At 44.2% G+C, this 20,817-nt stretch overlaps 1 protein-coding gene across 1 annotated transcript in view; it reads right to left on the bottom strand.

The window, feature by feature from the left end:
• The window catches only part of EXOC6B (exocyst complex component 6B), a 436,833-nt gene that overhangs the window by 160,289 nt on the left and 255,727 nt on the right, over window positions 1-20,817 (bottom strand). The window contains exons 14-17 of the mRNA XM_065404703.1: window positions 20,184-20,289; window positions 18,947-19,056; window positions 8,030-8,141; window positions 127-261 (exon numbers count right to left, since the gene is read on the bottom strand). Coding sequence (XP_065260775.1) covers window positions 127-261; window positions 8,030-8,141; window positions 18,947-19,056; window positions 20,184-20,289 — 463 coding nt within the window. The remainder of the gene's footprint in view (window positions 1-126; window positions 262-8,029; window positions 8,142-18,946; window positions 19,057-20,183; window positions 20,290-20,817) is intronic.

Raw genomic sequence — 20,817 nt, 5'->3', positions numbered from 1 at the left:
AGTGTGGACGTTTCCAAACACATTTCACAGCACAAGATTATTTGTGGAGCATGCACAACTCACAAATGGTGTATCTACAGTCAGACATAATCCACAAAACACCCCAGGTTACTATGATTTTCTCACCTTGAAGGTGGTAGTGCCATAGAGTTTGGTAGTATGGACAGTCTCCGGGAGTACGTTGGTGATATTGGTTATGAATTCTTCTAGGAACTTGCAGGATTTCTCCAAATGGGTCGTATTTATAATAATCTGCACAAGCTGGAAAGGCAAGGAGATGGGTCAGGTGTGGCTTGTGTTTTTAAAGTAAGGGGTATGTCGGATTAATGGATGCCATAACCAGGGTGACCTGTAGTCATGCTGACACTGCACAAACATACTGTACCCCGCTAAAGGCTAAAAAAATATTGTCCTGTTTTAACATATGAAATTTAAATAAAAGCTCACACTTGAGAAAGTAATTTAGCATGACTTTTGCTAATACCACGAAAGACTATAATGAATTTTATAAACTCATTGTTCATTTTAGTACCGTTCAAATACTATTAAAATACAAAGGGTTACAGAAGATAACATATTTCTGGTCTGACATGGGATCTGTTAATAAACCCTAAATACCCTGTATTCTTGAGCAATAGCTCACAAAAATCACACAGTGGCATTTAGAAATGAAGCCACAGATGGTTTGGTGATAACTATGAACTGATAAAATGCCTTAGCAAAAGACCAGCTGAAGTTGATGAAGCTCAAGCATTGCAAGTTTAGGGCAAAATGACCTTGCTTTTGCCTCTGATTCATTCACAGATAATTATTTAACTTCGCAAATAACTTATTTAGTTCCTTATTCACATTCACTTCTCAGGCAGGAGCCCGGTCTTCTTGCAAATTGCCTCACATATTTCAGATGCGATATAAGCAATAATGGAAAGGTTCCAAGAACTTGCCATTTAACCCTGATGTCACATTAAAATATCTTCTGGGACATTTGTGCTATTTTGCTGGAATATTAGAATTCCAAAGTGACATATTAGAGACAAAAGGAAGTGGACTTAGGACACCTGGAGAGAGTGTGCGCGCTTTACTAAATTTAGAACATTGACCTATAAGTATTCAAGATCATTTGCTTTCAAGCGCCAATGATTCAGAAATAGGCAAAGTCATATCTGACAGGGTGCTACTCCCTCTCTCCCTTTGCCCACACAATACTTCTTAATTAGGTTATAATAATTGATTTTTACAATTCAAATCACACAAACCTTCACACCAAGTTTCAGTAATACCAACTAGGCTGAACAGATGTGCAAAAATGAGCAATTTCAATTCCTCTTGTTTATTACCCAGGCTTCAAGCATTGGTGTATAGGCAAGTAAATAACTTCTCATCACATCCCTTGATGACTTAACTAATTTTAGTCTCATTAACTTGATTTTATTCCAAGTGAGTTCCAGTTTGTTCCCCCTTTTTATCTTCCCATTTTGTTGTTACTTTAACACCCTCTTGATTAGTTTAGCCAGCCTGCGCCCTAGAAGATCGATTCCCCTTTTACGGAGATGGAAGAGGGCATCCAAACTGTATAACTCATTCTCCCCATAGAAAGGTGGACCAATGTTCCACAAAATCAGACCCCTCTATTTTTACACCTCTTACCTAGCCAGCAGTTCACATCCAGAATCTTCTGCCTTGTGTCTTCCTTTGTCTATGGGACAGGAAGGATCTCAGAGAAGAGCTCTTGGACAGTCTTCTCCTTCCGCATCCTTCTGAGTTCTTGGAAGTCATCTACTATCTGTGAGGTATCCTGCCATGTAGTGTCATTAGTGCCAATATTCACCATCGCCAGTGGGTCCTTGCCCATCGTCTTCAGAAGCTTACCCAATTTTAGTCACATCTCACATCTTGGCTCCTGGAAGACTGCACACCATCCCATTGTCCATCTGGGTCTTGCAGAAAACATTCTATTCTTTCATAGTACAGAATCCCAAACAAGGATTGTCTGTCCTCACTGGATCTCACTGGAGATCTCTTTGTGGGCAAGTTTGATTGTCTTGTGGGTTGGGCTGAGCAGCCATCCTCACGTACATCCCGTCTGCTTTCCATTCCATTCAGCCAGCTGGATCTTCAGAGATATTTTCTGCAGATTCCACACGGAGGACCTTCTAATGATTGGATTCTTATAGCTATGCAGAATTCCTCATAGTCCTCTTCCCTCTGGTAATCACAATCTGCCCATCCTCATCTGCTTCCAGACATGCAGAATGCTCCCTGTCTCTCTTGCCTCGAGTGCTTATGAAGTGGCAAGCTTACGCTCTAGTTTCCACACACACTGGTTCCTTGATAGTCAATTCCTTTCTTCCTTGAATCTGTAGTGGTGAGGCTTTTCAAATCTGGTTGTCCAAATTAAACAAATGATAGCTCTTTTCTCCCCCTCTTGTAATCCCTTGTGTCCCTGCTATGCATTTGCTTAATCCCGCTCTTTACTGCTAATGGCTGCCCCGTGGCCCTTTGTCTCTTGGTGGGAGATCAAAGCACACATGGTTTTAATTGGTGATGCACACTCAACAAGAAGGGGGGGGGGGTTCATTGTCTCCAATGCAGTCTGGTTAGTATTTATATGGTATATCAAAGTGATGAGACTTCTCAATTTACCAGGCTCAATCCCACAGGCCTCCACCACGTTCCTACAAAAACCACTTCTATAAACTGACCTGCTACTTACCTTACATTAACTGTGGTCCTTTGAGATATTTTGTCGGTGTGGATCCCTCTTATGGTGCACATGCACTTCAGGCGTGCAAGACCGGAATCTTTTGACTAGCACTGTCCACTGGGGCTGTGATTGTGTCCTGCATGTCCTCGTGCCCCCTCACCCAAGGGCATGTAAGTAGAGTGGCCCTGACCATCTCTCAGATTCATTGCTAATTCAAAATCCCAGAGAGCTGGATAATGAAGGCGATGGGATGGAGAGTGGCTGTGGAATCCACCTGGGTGAAACACCTTGGAGACCTACAGTTACCATTATGTAAATGACCTTTCTTTTTTGAGTCTTTTTTGTCCATGTGGATCCTACTTACGACAACTAGTTAGCTGTTCCTAGATTAACAGGACACAGGTCTGAGGAGTCTTACTGCAGCTAACTAAATAAGGACTGCAGAACTGCTCTCCTGAATTTAGCATCTGATCTAGTTGCTAAATCCAGGGCATAATGCTTGGTAAAGGTGTGGACTAAGTTGTATGTGAGACCTGCAGAACTCTGATATGGAACATTTATTAGGCACATAGAGGAGACTGTATGGCCTCTAGCTGAGTGGGTCCTGATGCTGCCTGAGGAGAGGGGCATATCTGTTAGTTGGTAACGAATTGTGATGCACCGAGTGATCCACTTGGATAATAGCTGGGAAGAGGTGGCCTGACCTTTCACAGCCTTCTCCAATGCCACAAATAAATGGGATAATTTCCTGAATGGCTTGGTCCTGTCTAACTGATAAAGAAGGGCTCTGGAAACATCTGAAGTATGGAGCTTGATTTTTCGCAGGTGTGAATGTGGTTTGGGGAAAGAAAACAGCGAAGCTGGTGGTTTGCTTTAAATGAAAATCAGACACCACTTTGGTAAGAAAGTTCTGATGATGACTCCGCATACCTTATCTCTATGGAAAAGAGTGGAAGGGGTATCTGCTACTGATGCTTCCTCTGCAGCATGGGGCACAGTTCATTTGAAGGTTTAAACTAGGGTAAATGGTGAAATCTCTGTAAATTGAAGTCTTTAAACCATGATCTGAGGGCTTCAGTAACTCAGCCAGAGGTTATGGGACTATTACAGGAGTGGGTGGTGAGGCTCTGTGGGCTGCGACGTGCAGGAGGTCAGACTAGATGATCATGATGGTCCCTTCTGGCCTGAAAGTCTATAAGATGTTTAAATCTCGCTACCTCTTCTGGCTGAGGGGACAGCCATCACGAAAGTGGTTTTGAGAATGAAATGCTGTAGAGAGTACTTGGATAAGAGTTCACTGGGGAGTTCCATGAGGCCCATAAGAACTACATTAAAGTCCCAGGCAGAAGTGGACTCTCAAACCAGCGGAATTGTATCTACGTGGACCCTGACAGAATTAATGGTGAGGCCTGATAGCTTAAAAAGATGTAGTCCAAAATCCTGGGAATAGGATTTAAAAGGATGAGACCATGTCATGAAGCCCAGATGGAAAAACCTTTCCACTTTGAACTGTAGATTGATCTTGTCTCAAGAGGGCTTCCTGCTCTACATTAGAATTTTCTTGGACCTCTACAGAGCAATCGCTGTCTGTAGTGCTCAGTCACCAAACCTCCAACCCATTGGATGTAAAGATGTTGGGTTTGGATGGATAATTTGTCCTTGATTCTGAGCGTGTACATCTAGGACATCGGTGAGAGATCTCAATAGCTATGTGGACAGATGCAGTAGGTCTGTGAACCAATACTATCTGGACCAATAAGGGGCTCTGAGTACTACTGTGGCCAGGTCCTACCTGATTTTCCTTATGATCCTGGGTATCAAGGAAATGGGAGCAAAGGCACAGAGACGGTTGTGACTAAGGGGTTCGGAAGGCATCCTGGAAGAAGCTTGCGCTGGGGCCTGCTCTGGAACAGAATAGTGGACATTTGTTCTTGGTGGGGGTGAACAGATAAGTTCTGGGAGAGCCCCATCTGTGGAATACAGGTTTGAGCATGGAGTCTTTCAGTGACTGAGTCCTCATGAATGGTTGAGATGAATGGCTGAGTACTGCCTGCTGTGGTAATACGCCAAATTGTTGTTTGCTCCCAGTAGGTGAAGAGCCATGGAAGTTTTCCCATGAAGATGGCTTGATTGGTTGACAGAGGGAATTGAAAGGGCACCCCCCTTGCCTGTTAATATAAAACATTGTGGCGGGGTTGTCTGTCAGGATCTGCACCACTATGGTTCCTTTCCGAAGCAGTAGAAACGCTCCACAGGCTAGTTCAAATCACCCAGAATTCCAGACGGGGACCCTGAGCCATTCATCTCAACCATATGTGGGGGGAGGGGGACTCTTTCCAGAACCATCTGCTTTGAATCTAGGTGTTTTAGCTGGGTCCCCCAATCTGCTATAGAGACATCTGTAATCAGGGTCACTGTGGGTGGAGTGCAGAATATTTCTTTGCAGACAACCTTGGGGCCTTGTCCAACAGTCCAGAAAAGCTAGTAGAGTAGTCCGTACCACGAGATAAGTGTGCTTATGATGTTTGCTTGATTGGAAAACAGACCTCAGGCAGCTCCTGAGAAGGCAGAGGCAAAGTCTGGCAAAAGTGCAGGATGCCATGTGACCTAATAGTTTGATGTTTGCACTGTAGGTCTCTGTGTAAGCTGGAAAGCGTCTCTCTTTCACCAACACAAGTTGGCCCAATAAAAGATATTACCTCATTCACCTTGTCTCTCAGAGATTCTTGCTGCTGTGGTAGGGTTTCCCCCGAGGTTGGATATTAGGGATGTGATGATCTGAAACCTGTCTAGATGGAGATATGCCTCCAGCTTGGAATCAAGAAGAGCCCCTATACATTCTATGGACAGAAGTGAGGGATGACCCAAATAGCCCGAGAGAACCTGCTTTAATATGGAAATATAACCCCTTCTGACTGCACACCTCTAGTTGTCACCTACCACCCCCCACTGGAACCCATATGGGGTATCATTAAACAATTACAACCCACTCTCGATAGGGACCACATCCTGAAAGAAATCTTTCCTGGATCTCTTCTTCTGGCCTTCAAACAACCCATCAACTTCTCCAAGTTCACCATCAGAAGCAAGCTCCCCACAGACCAGGATACGCCAACTCAAAGCAGCACCAGACACTGCCAGAACAGATGCAAAACCTGCAGACATATCACCACTGCTTCAATGATCAACACCCCACCACAACTCACCTTTCAAGATCCATGGATTCTACACATTCCTATCACAACACACGGTGTACCTCAACCAGTGCACAAAATGCCCTATCACCTGTGGTTGAACACTTTTCACAAAGTAAACACTATATCTGACCTCATCAGTCCTCATCCTTCAAGGAAACCTGTCTGGAAGACGATGCAGTGCTGGGTATTAATAGGAGAGGAGGGGGCTGTCTTATGGAAGGAACTAGAGATTTACTCTTAGAAGCTGCACTTCAACTAAGTGCCTAAGTCCCTTTTGAAAATGGGACTTGGCTCCTAAGTGACCTGGGAGGTTTTGGAAATTTTACTCAATCTGTGTGTCCCTCAGACACATTTTGAGAAACAGCGTAAAGGCTCTGAGATCCCCAGATGAAAAATGCAATGCACTATCATTTTATAAACACCGGCCAATATTTGTCCCACATAAGAATGAGCGTCAGGGTGAAGAACAGAGAAATAGTTTTGAGACAGAGCTAATGTCTTTTCCTCCTTTATCCGGACTAGAATGGGGCGGGGGGAGTTACCCATTTAGACCAGAGTAGAAAAAAGGGGAAATTTGCTACCCAAACTGTATGTTGATAAGTGGTATGGAGCAGGAGGGTGACGCCAGCCTTAATATGAAAAAAGTGCCAAAGCAAAACACCGTAGGCAGGCAGCTCCTGCCAAATTAGACCTTTATTTTAAATTGGAGTCATTAAGTCTGAACTGTCGTGACCTGTAGGCATTTCCTGTGGAATCCCACTTCAGCTTCCAGAGAAGCAGTGCCAAGGCAGCTAAACAAACCCTCCACCACAGCACTCTCTCAACCCCATTATTTTCTTCTCCTGGCATCACCTTTCCTATGCCTCAGAGTGGAACACACACCATATGTCAAGCTCGTCTCTAAGCAGGGGGTAAGCAGCCTGGAGGGACTCCCGTGGTAAGTTAACCAGTCAGCTATTAAGCGCTGTTCACAAAGTCACATGAATCAAATTGCTATTGTTTAAAAATATACTCGCAACAGAGGACGATTTTTTCCGCTGCATAGGGTAGGCCATAGCTCTACATTCCTCATTCCCAAGGACACCCTGGGGGGTAGGAGAGGAGGAAAATGCCCCCAAAGATCAGAGACGCTCCCCTGTGCTGGAGGGCAGCAAGGCAAGGGTGATTCCCAGTTGTAAAACTGAGCGCACATACAAGGATAAACCAGTTCTGATGTGATGAAATTCCCCTAGATGCATCCCCATCTTGGATGTATAATTGTTCCCAAAACACAAGAAAGTTTTTCACAGCAAAGTCAGCCACGGATTTCTTAGAGCAAATGAGTGTTAGTCATGTCTCATGTCACAATTCACACACAGTTACATCGATTAAATACAGCTCTATTTTATTTAATAGTCCTTGGATAGTAGAACCCGGAGGCCGCACTAGGATTCATTAGCCTAGGCACAGTCCAAAGACTTGTATGTGTCTCAATTAGTTTATCATCTACTCACATTAAACTGATTTAATATTGGAGTTGACGCACATTTATAGAAAAGTCAAACACTAATCACGTGTACACGAGCATAAAATCGTTGGCTCACAAACATTTTGTAACTGCCATAAACCTCAGCTTTCCTCCAGTTTGGGAAGTTATTTCTAAATATCTGGAAAGAAACGCGCTCTAGGGGGAAAGAGACCGCCTTTTATACTCCATGTTTGTCTGGCATTTAGCGCAATGCTGCCCAATTCACTCACTGGAGTTCTGACTTGTGGCTGTAATACAAATAATAGTCATTTGTTTTACCTTATTTACATTTTTCATTCCCGTAACAAGGAATGTAATAGCCAGCATATAAATGTGTTCTAGACTTATAAATATTCAAGGAATACAGGCCATAAAATGATAGACAATGACAACTGAGAAAGCAGCAGAGAAATTCCTCTCTGACCATAAAGCACTTACTAATTATTACAGCAATGCTAAGCAGCTCCCCATTGTTCTTAGAGAACCTAACGTTATGATAATGGTCCCATTGCTGTGTTTTAAAGACGTGTCCTAGAAAGCTGAAATGGAACCACAAACATTAGATGATGGGACGCAGTCTCCTGCCATGACGGGTTTTTCTCGGGGAACTGAACTCCTTACCTCTGTCAGCCCTGTGTTTCTCCTCTTAATAACAGTCTGCAAACAATTGCTCAGCATTCGAGTCAGCAGCAAGTTGGTTGATTTTCGAATCATGTCGTCAACCTCCGTGGAGCTGAAAAACAAAGTTCAAAAATTAATTTGCACAATGCTCTGAAGCAGGGGGGAAATCCAAGGCCCCCAGCGCCACAGCATCCGAGCACCTCACAATCTTTACCCTCACAACACCCCCTGTGAGGTAGAGAAGTGCTGTTACCACCACTGTACAGGTGAGGCAGACACAGATTAAGAGACTTGTCTAGTGTCACATCGGGAAGAGCAGGGAATTTAATTCAAGTCTCCTGAATCCCAGGCTAGCACCCTCTTGCCTGGACCGACCACCCTCGCACTTCAGCACCTAATTGGCAAGGGTGCTGATTACCCCCAGTGGGTATTTAGCACTCCTTGGAACCCATGCCCACCCCTTCAATAGTGCCGTGTGTGTGTGTGTGTATATATTTATACTATAGGTATTATGTTTTGTGAAGCTTCTTAATATCTGGATAAGTATTAATATAAATAAAAACAGATTTTTTTCCCAATGCTTTCTACTGTCCTTGTTTTTCATGCAATCATGTCATACAAGTGACAACATGCCAGCACTGTGCATTTCCACAGGTGGTTAGGAGAATCTCCCTAGAACTGGTTCTCCTCCTGTTGGGGTCAATGCTTCCTTTCCACGCCCAAGTAAAGCAAGGTAGAGTAAACCTCCTGAGAAAGCTGCAGGTGAAAGGGAGACCGTGGCTAAGCAGAAATGCTTCCCCCTGCCCAAGACTGCGATCTGAGAAGCTGTGGAGAGTTAACATTGCTGGAGGCAATATTACCTATCCTTTGTGTACTCTGCAGAGCCAGGGAGCACAGCAGGTGACAGCAATTGACAGAACAGCTGCTGATTGGGCCATGATGGGAAAAGGAGGAGTCCAGGAGAGTGGGGAAGCTAGAGTCCCTCCACCCAGCTACCCACCCTCAACAGAGCTGGTTGCTGGGATTCCCAACAATCCCCACCCTCCACTGTCTTCTTGAGCCCTGTCAGTCCCATAGACAGAGGGGCAATGAGGGAACATGTGCTGCCTCTATTGCTCCAACAGAGCTGCAGAAATCTTTCCATTTCTTTAACCCGCTCATTAAAGAGACATATCCAGCCTCCACACTGCAGCAGCCTTTCAATATCTGCTCTTTTATTTGCAGTGCATGCAGTTCTCCATTATTCCCAATATCCGCATTTTACCTAAACTTGCACCAAAGCGATCGATGCCAGGTCTGTGCTGGACAGAAGTACATTTGTTTCTAAAACAACGGACTTTGTATGGGTCAAGAAACAGAGTGATAGGGCCCGATTTTCAAAGCTGGCCATGAACAAACCGCATACACAGAATTGGGTATGCCTAAACTTACCTGTACTAATATCTGATATGCTTGTGCAAGTCAGGTCTTTTCACACACACAGACCTGATTTGCAAGCATAACAGGGTATATATGTAACACACTGGAAAAGTGCGTGGTGCACCCACCTGCAGTGGCTGGCCTGCTAGAAGAGAACAGCCTATTACTGCTAACTGGCTGTTCTCTATCCTTTAGTTCAAGTGATAGAGATCTTTGGTGCTGTAGGTCCCCTGTTCAAACCTTGCTGATTATCTATGATGGGATTGGAGGGGTCATTATACACAGACACAATGCTTACCTTGAAAAATCTGGCCCATATATTTTTCCTGAACCAGACCCACTTATAATTAATACAACCCCATTATAACTCATAACATTGATGAAGCCCATTCACTTTAATGGTGTCAGAATGCTTTGGGCTTTATTTTTAAGTGGGTGTTTGCAGTATACTAGAGGGATATGAAGGCTATTAAAGAATATCCCCACTTTGCAGGTCACTTTAACTGCTGCTGGGAAGCCCCCCCCCAAGAAGTCCTGTTCTCCCTCCCCCCACACTCCAGTTAGGTGTAATCTTTTCTTTTTGAAGTAGGTTTTGGAAAGTGACTGAAATGTTGGCTCCTTTGATCTATCATCGGCATCACATTAGGCCTGAAACAACATGGCCTTTATCTCCGAGAGAAGGATTACAGGCAGCTGCTGGTGAAGAAAATCTCAAACTGGAAGGTTCAGAAACATTAATAACTTTAGGGCTCCTGGTAAACCAACCCTGTGACCTTTGGCTCCTTACCCTGTTTAACCTGACAAATGGAGAGATTACAAAGCAGAAAATGACATGGTAAACAAAAGAAAGCCTTCAAGTTATCTCCGTCCACTTGTACGCTAGGTAGCCTTGCTCTGTACTCTGCTATCCAGCATGTCAGCTCACTGAAGCCTGTGCTGGCAGCAGAAGCTAATGGGCCCAGCAGGCCTCTTCCCATCCCAGAACTCTCAATCCAAGTGATGTCATTTTTGTGCACAGCTGCTCTTATTTCAGTGAGATAAAGGAGACTCTGTTCTTATTGATCTTCCCCAAGGAGGAAAGAAAGCTAGCATAAGTACCTCTGCTCACAGTAGCCACTCTCCAATACCTGTACCCACCAACAGACTGCCTTGTCATTGCAGGTGGATCTCCTCTGCACCGGTAACCATTGCGTCTCTTCTGGTTAATGCCGATTAGGATCTGCTCTTTTGGGCACTGATCCTGCCAGGTGCTTAGCACCTTTATCTGCTACTGACTTCTACGGGAGCACAGAACAGTCAGTACCTTACAGGAATTGACTCTTGATGACAGTTCCATTTTAAACTAAACACTCCTAGCTGAACCCTCACCACGTGTCCCTGCCTGGTGCACTCCCTCTGATTCCTCAACTCCTTCTAGCCTGATTTGATTTTTATTATGTTGTACTTTGGGTTTGGTAGAGACGGGACAGAACCAAAACCCTAAGGACATTTGGATCCGGACACCAACTTCTTGCTTCAGGTCCAGCTCTATCTCTGGTTCTTCGTAGTGTGGTTGGATCCACTGTCACGGACGTACATTTTATTTATAAAGTGCTCCCCATCTCCTCCCATCCAAAGCTACTTGTGGTTCTGTACACCACACAATATAAAGATTAAATATAGCAATCGTAATATGAGCCACCCCAGGAAAAATGGTAAAAGCAAAGGGGTTAAATAAAGCCACTACACTTCACAATATAAAGCTAACTGTTGGTACAGAGGATCACCAGCTTTCTTTATCATGATGTCCCATGTTAATAAGAATGGCCACATTGGGTCAGACCAAAGGTCCATCTAGCCCAGTATCCTGTCTTCTGACAGTGGCCAGTGCCAGGTGCCCCGGGGGAATGAACAAAACAGGTAATCATCAAGTGATCCATCCCCTGTCGCCCATTCCCAGCTTCTGGCAAACAGAGGCTAGGGACATCATCCCTGCCCATCCTGTCACCACAGCACAGCTGATCATCAGTGTCAGAGCAGACCGGGAGGGACCCCTATGCGTGGAGAAGGGCTTGCAGAGATTGGGGGGAGAGAGGTGAAAAGCCACACTGATCAGAGAGTAGCGCGTACAGCCTGAAGGGCTGAGAGAGACACAAAAACCATCTCATTTGGATTGCTGAAGTTAGGCAGCTTCTTGTTGGTTCCAGCGTTCATTTCTCCTATTTTTTAACCACTGAATGGAAGTTGAGGGTAGTGGTGGGTGGCAAGCTGGTAGAAATGAAATTTTAGAGAGGGCTTCTTGTCCGTGAGCTCCCATTAGAGTCACATGGTTGAATCCCTGCAAAGAAGGGGCCATGTTATGACTCGACATGAGCTGCTCAACTTGCATGCAAGCAGGAGAGCGAACTTCCCACACCTCTGTTCTCGTTGCATTGCACAGCAGATGTCTTCTGGAAACCTGCATGGAGGCCATTCTGTAGGCTTGTGATCAGTGGAGACTGTATTGATATGAGACTATTTTGCCAGAGTAAATACTGTAACGAATTTGGATGACAGAGTGGGTTTTCTGTTTACTTTGAACACTGCCCGTTTTGCTGTTTTAGGAGTTATAGCTAGAGAAAGGGAGGTTGGGAAAAAGCCCTTTTTGAAATTAATTATACCCACTTTTATTATTTAAACAACTTAGCCAACATGTAAGCTGTGCACTATACGAAAGTTCATTATTTAGTTAAAACATGGCCCTGCCATCAGGGTTTAGGCATCCAGCAATTTGATCATCGCCTTTACGCGTATATGTCCCAAAAGGATTTTGATAAATTGGAGAAGATTCAGAGAAGAGGAATGAGAATGATTAAAGGATTAGATAACACACTTTATAGTGATAAGCTAAACAGATTGAGATCCTTGAGTATAACAAAGAGAAGGTTAAGGGACGACTTGATCATTGTCTGTAAGTACTTACATGGGGAACTAATATTTGATAATGGCCTTTTCAATCTAACAAAAGTTTAACAAGATCCAGTGGCTGGAAGTTGAAGCTAGACAAATGGAGACTGGAAATAAGGCACAATTTTTTAACAGTGAAGGTAATTAATCAATGGAACAATTTACCAAGGGTTCTGGTGCATTCTTCAAATCAAGACTGGATGTTTTTTATAAAGATATGCTCTGTTCAAAAAATATTTTGGAGAAGTTCTCTGGCCTGTTATGCAGGAGGTCAGACTAGACGATCACAATGGTCCCTTCTGGCCTTGGGATCTTTGAATCTATGATCCTGGCAGCACATTCACAACGCTTTGGCACGGATGATACTTTCTGCAAGAGGGTTGTTGCACCACTTTCCTCAAGCTAGCTGGAATAGGACAAACTGCTTTGAAAATCGATGGTTTAATATCATCACTAACTTCACCCTTAAAGCCAGCAATGACATTTCAACAAAAGCCTTTAGTACATAAACAACTAATTCTTAATACCAATGCTTAGCACTTACACGCTGCTTTACATCTTCAAAGCATTTCAAAACTAGCCGCTCTTTCTTTTTCAGTCCCCTAATATTATACTGTCTGGCTCCAGTTCCTCCTTTGATGCATGAATACATCAATTTGTGACACAAATAAGGTAAGTGATGGGTTGTTAGTATGGAATATGGTACAATTTCCAAACTCTCTTTAATGGTCATTTAGATAGCTGGCAACACTGCCTGTTCGAATACTTCAGTTTTCGTTGCATTTTGGATAAGGCTGCTGGAAGACCTTTGGGTTTTGAGCCCCACAGAAATAAGAGTCGATTATTAGTAATAACACTACTCAAATATTCCACATGCTATACAAGATCCATTTACATGACTCCCTTGCGGGTAAACTCCAAATTCAAGCAGGGTTTCTATTCTATTCAGGCTTTACACTGCACCTACCACAGTGGTATCTCAGAGTGGCTCAGTTGCAGAATGGCATCAGGAGGCATCACAATGAAGGACTTTATGCCTATATACACACTCACCCACCCCATTCATTTTTAGGGTGGGTAAGTGCTAAGTGACCCTGGCTAATAGTGACATTCAGCATATTTTCCTTTTAGTTCCGAGCAATTGCAGTGTTGGTGAAAGCTGCTGTGCTGATAACCCTGGAGGCCTCTGTTTCTCCCCAGAGCAAGTAAATCCAGGCACAGACAGTAAGCAGAAAGGCGGCAGTACAGGATTTTCCATACTGCCCCACCAACAGGATTCCCTGCTGACCAGCAATGCCCAGCCCTACTTATCTAGGAATGAGACAATTGTTCGAATCACCTGGAATGGAAAATTTGCCCTCTTTTTCTTTATATCTAAACTCCTCAGGGCAAGGTCTCTGTATTTGTAATATTTACATATTTGTGTTTCAGGTTTTTTTGTTTGTTTTTTTAAGTTTGGTCTCAGTTGAGTTCCAGCTACAGAACATCTTAGGCTTTTATATTAGTGCCCAACGTGGTAGTATCTGTGCTCTTTTTCTCCCTTTTCCTACAGTGCGATATGTTCACGTATTAAAAATGTACTTGGAAACAGACTTATAGACCGAAATAATATGATGAACTCCTCGGCTAGATGCAATGGTATAAAATGGATTATTTCTTGTATTGTTCTCCATATAGGTCAGATCCTACAAGCACTTAAGCACATGAGTAACATTGATTTCAGTGGGGTTACACACGTGAGTAAAGTTACACCGCTGCTTAAGAACGGAATTTTCAAAAGAGACTAGGGGCTTGTTGTCACTACTGTGCTAAATTGGTACCGCTGTTGCAGCAGTGCTGATTTAGCACGTCTGGTGAAGACGCATTCAATCGATGGGAGAGTGGTCTCCTGTTGACGTAATTATTCCACCTCAATGAGAGGCGGAAGCTATGTCAATGGGAGAGCGCCTCCTGCCGACATAGCACAGTGTAGACACTGATTTAAGTCGATGTAAGTTACGTTGCTCAGAGAGATGGTTTTTTCACACCCCTGAGTGACATAACTTACATTGACTTAGGTGGTAGTGTACATAAGAACATAATAACGGCTGTACCGGGTCAGACCAAAGGTCCATCTAGCCCAGTATCCTGTCTACCGACAGTGGCCAATGCCAGGTGCCCCAGAGGGAGTGAACCTAACAGGCAATGATCATGTGATCTCTCTCCTGCCATCCATCTCCACCCTCTGACAAACAGAGGCTAGGGACACCATTCCTTACCCATCCTGGCTAATAGCCATTAATGGACTTCACCACCATGAATTTATCCAGTTCTCTTTTAAACACTGTTATAGTCCTAACCTTCACAACCTCCTCAGGCAAGGAGTTCCACAAGTTGACTGTGCACTGTGTGAAGAAGAACTTCCTTTTATTTGTTTTAAACCTGCTGCCTATTAATTTCATTTGGTGACCCCTAGTTCGTGTATTGTGGGAATAAATAAATAAATTTTCCTTATCCACTTTCTCCACATCACTCATGATTTTATATACCTCTATCATATCCCCCCTTAGTCTCCTCTTTTCCAAGCTGAAGAGTCCTAGCCTCTTTAATCTCTCCTCATATGGGACCCATTCCAAACCCCTAATCATTTTAGTTGCCCTTTTCTGAACCTTTTCTAGTGCCAGTATATCTTTTTTGAGATGAGGAGACAAGCCCTACGTGATTTAGAAGCTCAAGCCCCGTGACATCAATGTGATTTGTGCTCCTAAATCACTTGAGTACTTTAAAAATTGCTCCCTACATGTCTGCAGAGATTGGGCCCTATGTTTGTACAATCAAAGTCCTGTTAGATAACAGGTTGACACATTTAAAGGTTTCCACCTGTCTGAAAAATTCTATTACTTCCAAAGATAAGGAATATCTTTAAAATGGGAAATTCCAATAGAATTGGTGACATCTTTTAAACCAGTGGAAATTTTTAAGACAACTTACTGGAGAAGAATCTCTAAAATATGCCTCAGACTCATCCCAATGAAGAAATATTTTAAAACAAAGTTTTAAATTGAAATAATAAAGCAAAACAAAAAGTGTGCACACCCACGAAAGCTGTTGAAAATAAGACAGGGTCTTTAAATATTTTAAACATCTTTCATAATCACCTCATTATAAAGGAGAATATTTCTGTCCAACAAATACAAGGAGCTGGTTTAGAATAATAATTAAAAATATATGACTCATGTTTTCTGCCGCAGGGTTTATTCTTCAGGAAAAGACTGTAGAGTACTTTAGAGAACTGTCTATGTTAATGATAGCTGATGTCCCATATCCCATAACAGTAGCCATGACCTTCATGCCTGCTGTGATTGACAGCCTGACCCCAATCACTCCAGGGTGCAAGGTAAGTGACAACCGAGGAAGAAAAAGAAAGAGAAAGAAAGAAAACTTGCTGCTGGCTTTGCAGCCAAACTTCCTAATAAAAACTCATTCAAACTGTCAGAGTGAAATGAAGAAAGTGTCAACTGGGGTTTTCAGAGAAATATTCAGTATGTTTGGATGGAAAAACACAACAGCTCCACTCCTTTCCCCATGCCCAAACGCACCCCTCAAAAAAAAAAAAAGGATGAAAACTCCTATGTTGAAAGGAATTTTAATAACTTCTCCATGGGGAGCCCCTGAGGTGGTACCCAGGAGAACACTTTTCTTCCATTCTCTGACAAACCTAATCATCTCGGTAATGGTTAAGAGCACAAAGCGCTTAGCTGCACTCCTCCAAGGCAAGCACCACGGGAGGAGTTAAATGAATCCGATAGCTCTGTGAAACGTAGGGCCGGCTCTAACTTTTTTGCCTCCCCAGGCAAAAAAGAAGAGCGCCGCCCTGCCGAAATCTCCGCCCCCCCCCCAGCGCCGCGCTGCCCGAAGCCCCCGCCCCCCCTCCGAGCGCCGCCCTGCCCGAAGCCCCGCCCCCCCGAGCGCCGCGCCGCCGAACCACAAAAAAATTAAATAAAAAACGGAGCGCCGCCCCGCCCCAAGGTGCGGCCCCAAGCACGTGCTTGGTCGGCTGGTGCCTGGAGATGGCCATGGTGAAACGGGGCCATTTTGCAAAAAGAGCAGAGGGCAAGCTAGCTTCAGAAGCCTAAATATTTAATGGCAACCCACAGGTGAACACCTGTGAGGCCCACCAATAAGAGCATTCTGCCATGAGATGATTAAACTCTGGGACTGACAGTGAGAAGGCAGCCACTGGATCTCAGCTTCCATAGCAGGACACAGAGAGAATGGGGATTTCTCCAGGAACTGAAGCCCAGACCAAAAACGACAGCTATTCCATCCCTACAGAGCCTTCTACAGACTCTGGAAAAGCTTAGCCTGCAGGCATCCCCAATAGCACTGTTGTAAAAGATCAGGCCATTGGTGTGATATCCAGCCTCCAGCAGTGCCCAGTACTTGAAGCTGCAAAGGATCGGGAACAGCCACATACTGCACAACACCTAGCTACCTGTGTACTGTGCACGGGCATTAGGGAAGAAGGAACCCTTTCTTGCCCTCCCAGTGAGAATTCACCATTTATTTATGCACCTTCTGCAAGTTAAATATATTACTGTGCGTAAGCATGGCCCAACTTATAATTACTAGGTTGTATAATTGTTCTCCAGGCTTCCAGAGACACAAAAACACTTGTGTAAATAGCATCAAGGCACCTGGGCAGGGAGGAAGGATAGTAAACAAAGAAATTTTGTAGGATATTTAAAAAATAGATTCAAATTTCATTTGTTTATTTATAAAATCCCATGGAAAAAAACTGAGACACAACTTGTTTGGGAGAAGGCAAATCTTCCAAAACCACAGAGCTCACGGAAAACATGTTCTGACAGCATCTGAGTATTCAGCTTAGCGTGCGTGTGATCCAGTAGTTAGGTCAGAGAACTATGGGGTGGAATTCCTGAGTTTTATTCCTGGCTCTGGAACTGCAACATTGTGTGACCCTGGGCAAGTTTCTTGATCACTCTGGGCTTAGTTTAGAATTGGCATAAATACTACTTACCTTCCTCACTGGGGTGCTGGGAGGCTTGAATGGGAAACTTCTCCTATTTGATCTTTTTTTCATTCACTGAGAACTTTCTGCAAATCTAGACTCTCGGGTATAGCTCCTCCCTCCAGAAGGTGGAGAATTTTTAATCTTTTTGGTGACGTCAGACCCTATGTATAAGGTGCTTGTTGGCTCACCAAAGCCAGGCGAAACTCTGAAAGTTCTTCTCTAAGAGGGCTTCGTGTAATTCCTACGAGTTTACTCCAGTTACCAGCTAGAGAAGTTTCTCCGTTAGCTCACGTGCTAGAGACCCAAGCTTTTAGCTTTGGAGTCCTGGACTCAGTCTCCATGATGGCTGTCTATAGAAGCACTGCCCTACTTGAGCAGGTTGAGTAGCTAGGTGCCTGGAGAGTGATACCTGATGTTTCCGAGGCACGCTTTAGAGCAGACTCTCTTTGCCGAGTGGATCTATTGGCAGGTACCTTTTCCAAACTGGAAAGCGGAGGGGAGGAGAGGCTTCTGGATGTACAACTTAATTAAGGGAAGAGGAACGGGTGAGCACGGACATATACTGGTATTAAGGGGAGGGCATTACTGCCCTCGGTGACGCTGATGGGCGGGAAAGGGGGTGGAGGACTTGCTGCTATTCTCTCATTGTGCACCTGTGCTGCTGGACCAAGATGGTGACACACACTTCTGGTTTTGATAGCACAGAGCTTGTCGTCATAAGCTTCTTTGGAGAGCATGGAGGGTGAGTGGTGGAAACAAAAAGAAGGGAAATGAGTCGTTGGAGGAGGAAGCTAGTTGGTCAACTCCGTAGGTATGGGAGGGTGTCCCCTCGAGGAGGGTAAGCGAGAGCCTTGGGAAGGCAGAGTTTTCAGGACGTAGGCCCTTGTGTTGTGACATGACCTTGGGCCCAAGAACACAGGGTGGACCCAGAGGGGTGGTGCCTAGCTTATCCTTTAGTTCCTGGAGTAGGGGAAGAGACCTGTTGGAGGCCACATACTGCCTACACTTCCTACCACTGTAGTAATCTTGGAAGGAGGATCCCTTTAACAGTTAGCACTTGACAACAGCTGTTCCAGAACCTTCTCTGGAGGCGTTCCAGGGAGCCCTATGTGAGATTGCCATGCTATGCCCACACTATGAAGTCCCACCAGCCATTGGTCTGGTGGGCTAAAGACCATCACTACCATTGTCAGGGATGGCTGGGCTCAGCTGTGCTGTACGAACTCTTCAGAGGAATCACAGATGGAACAGACCCTAGTCCTCTGACTTTTTATGCAGCTGGCAAGATACTGTGCGTGCCACCAACTGGAAACAGCCACAGCTGTTCTTCAAGAGCTGGCAAGCCCCTTCTATGCATGGGATATCACACCACTAAGAAGGAGTGTACCATCTCTGTCCTCTGGCAAGAAGGAACTACCCCCAAATATTAGTACTGGCATGGAGGATTAAGGAGAAAATGAATATTTATAAAGTGTTTTGACATCCTGCAGTGAAAGGAGCTATATAAATTGCAAAGTTATCATATTTACATGAACAATCATCAGTATCTCATACTGTACCTCAGGTGAAGATCTTCTGAGAACTTTAGACAGGCATAGATGAATTCTTTAATCTGATTGTAAACTTTAGGCACAAACTCAGAAAAGGGGAACTTCTTTGGAAACGGTTGCTGTAAAATGCAGGAAAGAATTAAAATAAGGACAACAGCAGAAATTTAACAGGGAAAAGCACCACTCCCAGCAAAACCTAGAGTGTGGTAGCTGCTTTCCAGCTCCATGCTTTCAAATTAATTCTAATATTCAGCCAGGTTATGCAATGAAACAACAAGCCAGCATTTATTGTATGTTATACAACCGTTTCAGCCAAGTGAAGGACCAGATAATCACTCACAAATGACACTGTACTGGGCCTGGAGAGAAATCTGCAGCTAGAAGGGAACAGTCAGAGGAACACCTCACCCATACCCATTACCAGCTCCCTTATTCATAAAAGGAAAATATTGGAAGACTCCTCAATGTTGATTTACCACCGCGCACGGCACAAGACATTTTGTTCTCTGTCACCTCTTACTGTTTCTGCCTAAGGCAGGCACTGGCTTACAACACCAATAGCAGGGAGGAAGCAGAGGTCATGTCCTTCAAATCAGCCTCTTACTAGTTTGGCTTCAACCACAGCCTAGACAGGGCCCAAGGGTCCAGAGCACAATGGTGAAGAAACTGGATGCCCAACAGATGGGGAATGGAAAGGGGGGTAAATAATGCCCAAACACCTAACTTGGATTGAACTCCTTCCCCCCGCAAGCCAGTTTGTAATTACACTCACCAGGCCAGGAGCATACATTTGCCAGAGGCTGAGCGCAAGCCAAGCATGGTTTAAAGGGACACTGTGACACTGTTCAGGTCAAATTTGGCCCTACTTTTAGAGTTTTGTGAAGCCCAAGCTTTTACAAAACCGAAGGCATCGTTATATTTTAAAATTCTGCAGAAATTAAAATAAACCAAGTCAATAGAAACACTTCCATAAAATCAAAATGAAGTTCCAATGGAAACAGACTTTTAAAAAACAAACATTCCCATGTATTGCAAGCATTGCAGAACTGTGCGAGCGCAATGATCCAAAAGTGAAATTGACTCGATACTGACAAGTCTGTCTCTTCCTCTAAGCCTAGAAAATGTAAACCATGAAAAGTACATGTGATTTTTTTTACATTATTTCCATTTTAATAATCTTTGGTGTTGTTAGGAACCAGTTTCTTAATGGTATCCCAACAGGGTCCCCTTTTAGAGGCTTCCTTACCTTTTCCAGCTCTGGATCCTGGAACGGGAACTGTCCTATTATCTTCTTATAAAGTTCTTCATTAGCTACGGGTATAGGACTGTAATTATCTGAATCAAGTATATTTCTGTAAAATATAAGAGAAGTGTTACAGTAACCCTTCTTGTGCAGAGAAATAGTGTTACCACCAGGAGCTCATCTGTCCAGAAACCTAGCAGAACAGCCAATATCAAAGGTTACTGGCATTCACAAAGGCCTACCATAGTGAGTTATAGCAGTGCAGAGCATTTCAAGGTGAGAAATAGGGGACATGTGGCTCTTTAACCTAAAATGGCTAGGCGTGCTGCTCTTACCCAGGTGTTGCCTCTAACCCCAATCCTTTCCCTCTGATCCGAATTAGTAGTGCTTTCAGTCTGGATCATCTGGGGTTTTCACTTGGGTGAGTAACCTTCCCACTTTACAGTGAGGACGCAGGCTAAATCACTCGAGCGCTGATGATCCTCCAACGCCTTCCCACAATTCCCCCTACGAGCCCGGAAGGACAGATACCTTTTCCCAGCATTCCCTGACAAAAAAGCCACAGTGCAGCTCAGCTCACTGCAGCACAAAGAACCGGGCGATGTGCCTCCAGAAGCCCTGACATCACAGAGGTGAG

The sequence above is a fragment of the Emys orbicularis genome, chromosome 5 (assembly GCF_028017835.1).
Source record: "Emys orbicularis isolate rEmyOrb1 chromosome 5, rEmyOrb1.hap1, whole genome shotgun sequence".
Taxonomy (NCBI): Eukaryota; Metazoa; Chordata; order Testudines; family Emydidae; genus Emys; species Emys orbicularis.
The sequence above is the reverse complement of the archived record's forward strand: the minus strand, read 5'-3'. Positions and strand labels throughout refer to the sequence as shown.